General features: G+C 46.7%; 1 protein-coding gene across 1 annotated transcript in view; it reads right to left on the bottom strand.

Annotated features, from left to right (window-relative positions):
* The window catches only part of LOC115207231 (phosphatase and actin regulator 3), a gene marked incomplete at its 3' end in the record, with an annotated part of 71165 nt that extends 60982 nt beyond the window's left edge, over positions 1-10183 (bottom strand). Inside the window, 1 exon segment of the mRNA XM_029774206.1 lies at positions 9788-10183. Within this exon segment, the coding sequence (XP_029630066.1) occupies positions 9788-9923 (136 nt within the window).
* Between the last annotated feature and the right edge of the window lie 347 nt (positions 10184-10530).

Here is a 10530-nt window from a genome sequence, read left to right as displayed (position 1 = left end):
TGGGTCATTGTCCATTTGAAAGACCCATTTGCGACCAAGCTTTAACTTCCTGACTGGTGTCTTGAGATGTTGCTTCAATATATGCACATAATTTTCCTGCATCATGACGCCATCTATTTTGTGAAGTGCACCAGTCCCTCCTGCAGCAAAGCACCCCCACAACATGATGCTGCCACCCCCGTGCTTCATGGTTGGGATGGTGTTCTTTGGCTTGCAAGCCTCCCCCTTTTTCCTCCAAACATAACGATGGTCATTATGGCCAAACAGTTCTATTTTTGTTTCATCAGACCAGAGAACATCTCTCCAAAAAGTACGATCTTTGTCCCCATGTGCAGTTTGAAACTGTAGTCTGGCTTTTTTATGGCGGTTTTGGAGCAGTGGCTTCTTCCTGGCTGAGCGGCCTTTCAGGTTATGTCGATATAGGACTCGTTTTACTGTGGATATAGAAACTTTGTACCTGTTTCCTCCGGCATCTTCACAAGGTCCACTTTTCGCACCAAAGTACGTTCATCTCTAGGAGCCAGAACGCGTCTCCTTCCTGAGCGGTATGACGGCTGCGTGGTCCCATGGTGTTTACACTTGCGTACTATTGTTTGTACAGATGAATGTGGTACCTTCAGCCGTTTGGAAATTGCTCCCAAGGATGAACCAGACTTGTGGAAGTCTACAATTTTTTTTCTGAGGTCTTGGCTGATTTCTTTTGATTTCCCATGATGTCAAGCAAAGAGGCACTGAGTTTGAAGGTAGGCCTTGAAATACATCCATAGGTACACCTCCAATTGACTCAAATGATGTCAATTAGCCTATCAGAAGCTTATAAAGCCGTGACATCATTTTCTGGAATTTTCCATGCTGTTTAAAGGCCCAGTCAACTTAGTGTATGTAAACTTCTGACCAACTGGAATTGTGATACAGTGAATTATAAGTGAAATAATCTGTCTGTAAACTATTGTTGGAAAAATGACTTGTGTCATGCACAAAGTAGATGTCCTAACCGACTTGCCAAAACTATAGTTTGTTAAGAAGAAATTTGTGGAGTGGTTGAAAAATCAGTTTTAATGACTCCAACCTAAGTGTATGTAAACTTCCAACTTCAACTGAATGTACACTACATGGAGCTCTGTATTTTCTGTCTTTTATACAATATGTCCAAATAGGCTCTAATGGATGGAGAGAGTGATGGAAGAGAGAGGGATAGAGGAGAGCGGGATAGAGGAGAGAGGGATGGAGGAGAGAGGGATAGAGGAGAGAGGGATAGAGGATGGAGGAGAGAGGGATGGAGGAGAGATGGATAGAGGATAGAGGGATAGAGGATAGAGGGATAGAGGAGAGAGGGATGGAGGAGAGAGGGATAGAGGATAGAGGGATGGAGGAGAGAGGGACGGGGGAGAAAGGGAGGGAAGAGAGAGGGATGGAGGAGGGATAGAGGAGAGAGAGATGGAGAGAGGGATGGAGAGCGGGATGGAGGAGAGAGAGATGAGGAGAGAGGGACGGCGAAGAGAGAGACAGCGGAGAGAGAGACAGCGGAGAGAGGGATACAGAGAGGGACGGAGGAGAGAGACGGATGAGAGAGAGACAGAGGAGAAAGGGAGAGAGGGATAGAGGAGAGAGGGATAGAGGAGAGAGGGATAGAGGAGAGAGGGATGGAGGAGAGAGGGATGGAGGAGAGAGGGATGGAGACGGAGAGAGAGAGGGATGGAGGAGAGAGAGAAAGAGGAGAGAGGGATGAGAAAGAGACGGAGGAGAGAGGGACGGAGGAGAGAGGGATGGAGGACAGAGAGACAGAGGATAGAGGGATGCAGGGGAGAGAGAGATGGAGGAGAGAGAGAAGGAGGAGAGAGGGACGGAGGACAGAGAGACGGAGGACAGAGAGACGGACGACAGAGGGATGCAGGGGAGAAAGAGGAGAGAGAGACGGAGGAGAGAGGGAAAGAGACGGAGGAGAGAGAGAGACGGAGGAGAGAAAGAGAGAGGGATGGAGGAGAGAGGGATTGGATGGTGGTGTAGGGCTGGTCTGTATGTTGAAGAGCAGGTTTATAATGACATGTGACAGACAGAGACTACATCTCAAATGGCATCCTATTGCCTCAGCAGTGCACTCCTTTAGACCAGGCCCATAGGGCACTACATTAGACCAGGCCCATAGGGCACTACATTAGACCAGGCCCATAGGGCACTACATTAGACCAGGCCCATAGTGTACTACATTAGACCAGGCCCATAGGGTACTACATTAGACCAGGGCCATAGGGCACTACTTTAGACCAGGCCCATAGGGCACTACATTAGACCAGGCCCATAGTGTACTACATTAGACCAGGCCCATAGGGCACTACATTAGACCAGGCCCATAGGGCACTCCTTTAGACCAGGCCCATAGTGTACTACATTAGACCAGGCCCATAGTGTACTACATTAGACCAGGCCCATAGTGTACTACATTAGACCAGGCCCATAGGGTACTACATTAGACCAGGGCCCATAGTGTACTACATTAGACCAGGCCCATAGGGCACTACTTTAGACCAGGCCCATAGTGTACTACATTAGACCAGGCCCATAGGGTACTACATTAGACCAGGCCCATAGTGTACTACATTAGACCAGGCCCATAGGGCACTACATTAGACCAGGCCCATAGGGTACTACATTAGACCAGGCCCATAGGGTACTACATTAGACCAGGCCCATAGTGTACTACATTAGACCAGGGCCCATAGTGTACTACATTAGACCAGGCCCATAGGGCACTACATTAGACCAGGCCCATAGGGTACTACATTAGACCAGGGCCCATAGTGTACTACATTAGACCAGGCCCATAGTGTACTACATTAGACCAGGCCCATAGTGTACTACATTAGACCAGGCCCATAGTGTACTACATTAGACCAGGCCCATAGGGCACTACATTAGACCAGGCCCATAGGGCACTACATTAGACCAGGCCCATAGTGTACTACATTAGACCAGGCCCATAGTGTACTACATTAGACCAGGCCCATAGGGCACTACATTAGACCAGGCCCATAGTGTACTACATTAGACCAGGCCCATAGGGCACTACATTAGACCAGGCCCATAGTGTACTACATTAGACCAGGCCCATAGTGTACTACATTAGACCAGGCCCATAGGGCACTACATTAGACCAGGCCCATAGGGCACTACATTAGACCAGGCCCATAGGGTACTACATTAGACCAGGCCCATAGTGTACTACATTAGACCAGGCCCATAGGGCACTACATTAGACCAGGCCCATAGGGCACTACATTAGACCAGGCCCATAGGGTACTACATTAGACCAGGCCCATAGGGCACTACATTAGACCAGGCCCATAGGGTTCTACATTAGACCAGGCCCATAGGGTACTACATTAGACCAGGCCCATAGGGTACTACATTAGACCAGGGCCCATAGGGCACTACTTTAGACCAGGGCCATAGGGCACTACTTTAGACCAGGCCCTAGGGCACTACTTTAGACCAGGCCCATAGGGCACTCCTTTAGACCAGGGCCATAGGGCACTACTTTAGACCAGGCCCATAGGGCACTACATTAGACCAGGGCCCATAGGGCACTACTTTAGACCAGGGCCATAGGGCACTACTTTAGACCAGGGCCATAGGGCACTCCTTTAGACCAGGGCCCATAGGGCACTACATTAGAGCAAGGCCCATAGGGCACTACTTTAGACCAGGGCCCATAGGGCACTACATTAGACCGACTTTAGTCCTCCAAATGCCACCTCTGCACCATCGAGAGCACCCTGACCGGTTGCATCACAGTCTGGTACGGGAATTGCTCCGTCCACGACCGCAAGGCCCTAGTGAAGACAGCCCAGTACATCACTGGGACCGTGGCCTCCAGCAGGTAGTGAAGACAGCCCAGTACATCACTGGGACCGTGCCCTCCAGCGGGTAGTGAAGACAGCCCAGTACATCACTGGGACAGTAACCTCCAGCGGGTAGTGAAGACAGACCAGTACATCACTGGGACAGCACGGCCCTCCAGCGGGTAGTGAAGACAGCCCAGTACATCACTGGGACCGTGGCCCTCCAGCGGGTAGTGAAGACAGACCAGTACATCACTGGGACCGTGGCCCTCCAGCGGGTAGTGAAGACAGCCCAGTACATCACTGGGACCGTGGCCCTCCAGCGGATAGAGAAGACAGCCCAGTACATCACTGGGACCGTGGCCCTCCAGTGGGTAGTGAAGACAGACCAGTACATCACTGGGACCGTGCTCCCACCCATCCAGGACATCTACTCAAAACGGAAGGCTGTAGCATCATCAAGAACCCCACACACCCCGGCCATGAGCTGCTTTCTCCCTTACAGTTGGGAAGACGGTATCGGAGCATGAGGTCTTATACCTACAGGCTCAGAGACAGTTTCTATCTACAGACTGCTGAACACTTGATCTGGACTGACCACCTGCACTGATTCTAACAGGACTGACCACCTGCTCTGATTCTAACAGGACTGACCACCTGCTCTGACTCTCTGCACCTTTGCACACATGAAATATAAAAAATAAATAATATTTAACCTTTATTTAACTAGGCAAGTCAGTTAAGAACAATTCTTATTTACAAATACGGCATACCCCAGCCAAACCTGGACGACGCTGGGCCAATTGTGTGCCGCTCTATGGGACTCCCAATTACGGCCAGATGTGATACAGCCTGGTATTGAACCAGGGTCTGTAGTGACACATCTAGCACTGAGATGCAGTGGCTTAGACTGCTGCGCCACTCAGGAGCCCCCATGCATACACACACACATTCATGAACAAGATGGCGCAGACAGAGATGGCCGTTCATGGGCAAGATGGCCGTTCATGGGCAAGATGGCACCGACAGAGATGGTCGCCTCGCTTCGAGTTCTTAGGAATCTATGCAGTATTTCGTTTTTTATGTATTATTTCTTACATTGTTAGCCCAGGAAATCTTAAGTCTTATTACATACAACTGGGAAGAACTATTGGGTATAAGAGCGACGTCAACTTACCAACATTACGACCAGGAATACGACTTTCCAGAAGGGTATCCTCTGATTTAATCCCAGAGGCCGACCCAAAACAACGTCTCCACAGAAGAGATAGATGGAGCAGCCTCCTGGTCAGGCTTCAAAGGCATGCACACAGCCCACCACTTCCGAGTATACTACTCGCCAATGCCCAGTCTCTAGACAACAAGGTGGACAAAATTAGGGAAAGGGTAGCCTTCCAGAGAGACATCAGAGATTGTAACATTCTCTGTTTCACTGAAACATGGCTCTCTCGGGATATGTTGTCAGAGTCGGTACAGCCACCGGGTTTCTTCATGCGTCGCGCCGACATAAATAAACATCTCTCTGGGAAGAAGGAGGGCGGGGGTGTATGCTTCATGATTAACGACTCATGGTGTAACCATAACAACATACAGGAACTCAAGTCCTTCTGTTCACCCGACCTAGAATTCCTTACAATCAAATTCTGACCGTATTATCTCCCAATAGAATTCTCCTCAGTTATCATCACAGCTGTGTATATCACCCTTCAAGCAGATACCACGACAACCCTCAAGGAACTTCACTGGACTCTATGTAAACTGAAAACCATATATCCTGAGGCTGCATTTATTGTAGCTGGGGATTTTAACAAAGCAAATTTGAGAACAAGGCTACCTAAATTCTACCAGCATATTGATTGAGAGCACTTGTACGGGCAAAACTCTGGATCACTGCTACTCTAACTTTTGTGATGCATACAAGGCCCTCCACCGCCCTCCCTCCCTTCAGCAAATCCGACCGTGACTCCATCTTGCTCCTACCGTCCTATAGGCAGTAACTCAAACAGAATGTACCCGTGACTAGAACCATTCAACGCTGATCGGACCAACCGGAATCAAGATTGTTTTGATCACGTGGACTGGGAAATGTTCCGGGCAGCCTCAGAGAATTCCATCGATCTATACACTGACTCGGTGAGTGAGTTCATCAGGAAGTGCATTGGAGATGTTGTACCCACTGTGACTATTAAAACCTACCCTAACCAAAAACCATGGAAAAACCATGGATGGATGGATGGTGGCATTTGCGCAAAACTTAAAAGCGCGAACCACCGCATTTAACCATGGAAAGAGGACTGGGAATATGGCCGAATATGTGCAGTTATTCCCTTCGCAAGGCGATCAAACAAGCGGTATAGGGACAAAGTGGAGTCGCAATTCAACGGCTCAGACACGAGACGCATGTGGCGGAGTCTACAGGAAATCACGGATTACAAAAAGAAAACCAGCCACATCACGGACACCGACATATTGCTTCCAGACAAACTAAACACCTTCTTTGCCCAGTTTGAGGATAATACAGTGCCACCGATGCAGCCCGCTAACAAGGGCTACGGCCCCCCCCCCCCTCCTTCTCCGTGGCCGGCGTGAGTAAAACACAACTCAGAGAGGCTGCTGCCTACATAGAGACTAACTAGCCACTTTAATAATGTTTACATACAGTATATACATATGAGATGAGTAATGTAAGGTATCTTACACCATCTATTGCATCTCGCTCAGTCATCACTCATCCATATATTTATATGTATATATTCTTATTCCATTCCTTTACTTAGATTTGTGTGTAAAAGGTAGTTGTTGTGAATTTGTCAAATTACTTGTTAGATATTACTGCACTGTCGGAACTAGAAGCACAAGCATTTCGCTACGCTCGCATTAACATCTGCTAACCATGTGTATGTGACCAATAACATTTGATTTGATTTGATGCTACACACACAAACACACACATACATTCATGCTACACACGCTCATAATACACACATGCACACACAGACACACACCCATACCTCTCTACACACATCACAACTGCTGCTACCAGGCTCTTAATATACTACTCAGTTTATACACAACCCCCCCTTCTCCAAAACATGTGTAAATATTGTTCTATAAATGCTGCCTTCCTGTATTACACTGATGCTATGATGTTTATTCTGTTCTACTGAGACATTTTACTTGATGTCGTATTCTTATCTTTTATTATTTCTTATTGTTGTCCAGAAGGAACCTCCAAGTGAGCATTTCATTGGACGGTGTAGTATACCATGCGTATCCCGTACATACACTACATGACCAAAAGTATGTGGACACCTGCTCGTCAAACATCTCATTCCAAAATCATGGGCATTAATATGGAGTTGGTCCCCCCCTTTGCTGCTATAACAGCCTCCACTCTTCTGGGAAGTCATTAATATGGAGTTGGTCCCCCCCTTTGCTGCTATAACAGCCTCCACTCTTCTGGGAAGTCATTAATATGGAGTTGGTCCCCCCCTTTGCTGCTATAACAGCCTCCACTCTTCTGGGAAGTCATTAATATGGAGTTGGTCCCCCCTTTGCTGCTATAACAGCCTCCACTCTTCTGGGAAGGCTTTCCAATAGATGAACATTGCTGCGGGTTCTTGCTTCCATTCAGCCACGAGAAGTATTAGTGAGGTCGGGCACTGATGTTGGGCGATTAGGCCTGGCTCGCAGTTGGCATTCCAATTCAAAGGTGTTTGATGGGGTTGAGGTCAAGGCTCTGTACAGGTTTTTCAACACTGATCTTGACAAACCATTTCTGTATAGACCTCTCTTTGTGCACGGGGGCAATGTCATGAGAGAATGCCAAGAGTTTGCAAAGCTGTCACCAAGGCAAAGGGTGGCTACTTTGAAGAATATCAAATATAAAATATATTTTGATTTGTTTAACACATTTTTTGGGTTACTACATGATTCCATATGTGTTATTTCATAGTTTTGATGTCTTCACTATTATTCTACAATGTAGAAAATACTAAAAAATAAAGAAAAACCCTTGAATGAGTCGGTGTGTCCAATCTTTTGACTGGTACTGTATTGTGACATTTAGTAGTGTTACTAGTTCAGCTGGGGGCCTACTGTATGGTCATCAGCTGTACTGTCGCTCTATAGCAAAACACTGAGCTGTTAACACTATGCTATTACTAACCATCCCACACCACCTGGGAGCTGTGTGTGTGTGTGTGTGTGTGTGTGTGTGTGTGTGTGTGTGTGTGTGTGTGTGTGTGTGTGTGTGTGTGTGTGTGTGTGTGTGTGTGTGTGTGTGTTTAGTTTAGTTTAAATAGGAGTACAATGGTTTGGAACAACTGTCAGGGACAGGAAATGAAAACGTACCACACCAGGTTTACCAACTTTAGGAGGAGAGAGAGTGGAGGGTGAATGAGACGATTAACCAGGTTTACCCCACAATATGTTTGATTGAGTTCCTTTCTGTTGATCTACTGATTCTGCTCCATTTTCTTTATTTAACTAGTCAGTTAAGAACAAATTATTATTTACAATGACGGCCTATCGGGGAACAGTGGGTTAACTGCCTTGTTCAGGGGCAGGACAACAGATTTTTACCTTGTCCTTGGTGCCAGTTTTCCTCCAGACATGAGGTTAGCATTCAGGTCAAAGAGTTCAATCTTGGTTTCATCAGACCAGAGAATCTTGTTTCTCATGGTCTGAGAGTCCTTTAGGTGCCTTTTGGCAAACTCCAAGTGGGCTGTCATGTGCCTTTTACTGAGGAGTGGCTTCCATCTGGCCACTCTACCATAAAGGCCTGATTGGTGGAGTGCTGCAGAGATGATTGTCCTTCTGGAAGGTTCTCCCATCTCCACAGAAGAACTCTGGAGCTCTGTCAGAGTGACCATCATCCCTTTCCCCCCGACTGCTCAGTTTGGCCGGGCGGCCAGCTCTAGGAAGAGTCTTGGTGGTTCCAAACTTCTTCCATTTCAGAAGGATGGAGGCCACTGTGTTCTTGGGGACCTTCAATGCTGCAGAAATGTTTTGGTACCCTTCCCCAGATCTGTGCCTCGACACAATCCTGTCTATGGACAATTCCTTCCACCTCATGGCTTGGTTTTTGCTCTGACATGCACTGTCAACTGTGGGTCCTTATATAGACAGGTGTGTGCCTTTCCAAATCATGTCCAATCAATTGAATTTACCACAGGTGGACTCCAATCAAGTTGTAGAAACATCTCAAGGATGATCAATGGAAACAGGATGCACCTGAGCTGAATTTCAAGTCTCATAGTGAAGGGTCTGAATACTTATGTAAATAAGGTATTTCAGTTTTGCAAACATTTCTAAAAACCTGTTTTCGCTTTGTCATTATGGGGTATTGTGTGTAGATTGATGAAGAAAATAAACGATTTAATCCATTTTTGAATAAGGCTGTAATGCAACAAAATGTGGAAAAGGGGAAGGGGTCTGAATACTTTCCGAATGCTCTGTACATTAAAACAATTATCTATAGGTTATATGCTGTAGCGGCCTAAACAATCCCCACAAAATCCTGGAGGGACTATTCCACTGTCGTTTTCTGCTCTCTCATGCAAACACCCCAATACATTACTAGGTTCCTGTATTCACAGCTTGTCTGCGGATGCTTGTATAGCCTATAGTTTATATAAATAACACCTTACTATTCATGACTAATAATGCATGTTTTTCAGGAAAAAAATGAATCTATTTATGAGGCTACATTTGTTTTATACGAAATTGAAACGCACTCCTGTGGATGATCACGATTGAATGTTCGCAGTGTGCCGCGGACGCCGTCACTCAAACCGGGAGGAAGAAGAAAAAAAAAACACAACTCATGTTGCAACACACAGCCTACATCCAACACAACACGGCCAGGATATTCAGAAATGTAGAATCAGGGACTGACTACTATAGAAACACAGACAGACAAGCTGTGATGAGTGATAGTCACCAACCTGCTGCAGTATGCTGTTCTCCGGTAGCTCCGGTAGCTCCGGCGGCTCGAGGTTCCGCGGTGATGCTGCTCGGGTCGCTGTGAGATCTGCCTCTCTGCAGCAGGCAGGACTCCTCCAGCACACCCGAGGTAGCCATGGAGATGGAGACAGACTACAGACTGGAGACAGGCAGACTAAAACGGGTCGGAAAATAAAATACAATATTGAGAATGTTCTCAGCGTCAGAGAGAGACACAAGGTCACCACGAGCAGAACATCCAACGGTAGTCGGTGATGGGTAGTAATGGATAATTAATTCGGTTTGACAACCAACCACATTTTCGTTGAGTAGGCGACCCGAGAGGCGACGGGAAGAAGATAATATACCCATCAGCGTCTCTCTCTCTCTCTTCCCCCTCGAGCTATCTCTCCCTCTCTCTTCCCCCTCGAGCTATCTCTCCCTCTCTCTTCCCCCTCGAGCTATCTCTCCCTCTCTGCGGGAGCATGTGTGCCAACCTAGAGGAGAGGGATGGTGTTCGTAGGAATACAGTGACATGTTTGTCCGATATTATGGCAAAATTCATATAAAATGCGACCTTTTTTTTTATTTTAGCTGAGCTCATACAAGACTAAGGACATTAAAGGGGTAATCTGCGAATGATTTATATATATATATATATATATATATATATATATATACCCATGAATTATATATACCCATGGATTCTTGAAGAATGTAATTTATACATGCCTCATGAGTTTAG

Source organism: Salmo trutta, chromosome 14, assembly GCF_901001165.1.
Source record: "Salmo trutta chromosome 14, fSalTru1.1, whole genome shotgun sequence".
NCBI classification, from domain to species: domain Eukaryota; kingdom Metazoa; phylum Chordata; class Actinopteri; order Salmoniformes; family Salmonidae; genus Salmo; species Salmo trutta.
This window is presented reverse-complemented; position numbering and strand designations above follow the sequence as displayed.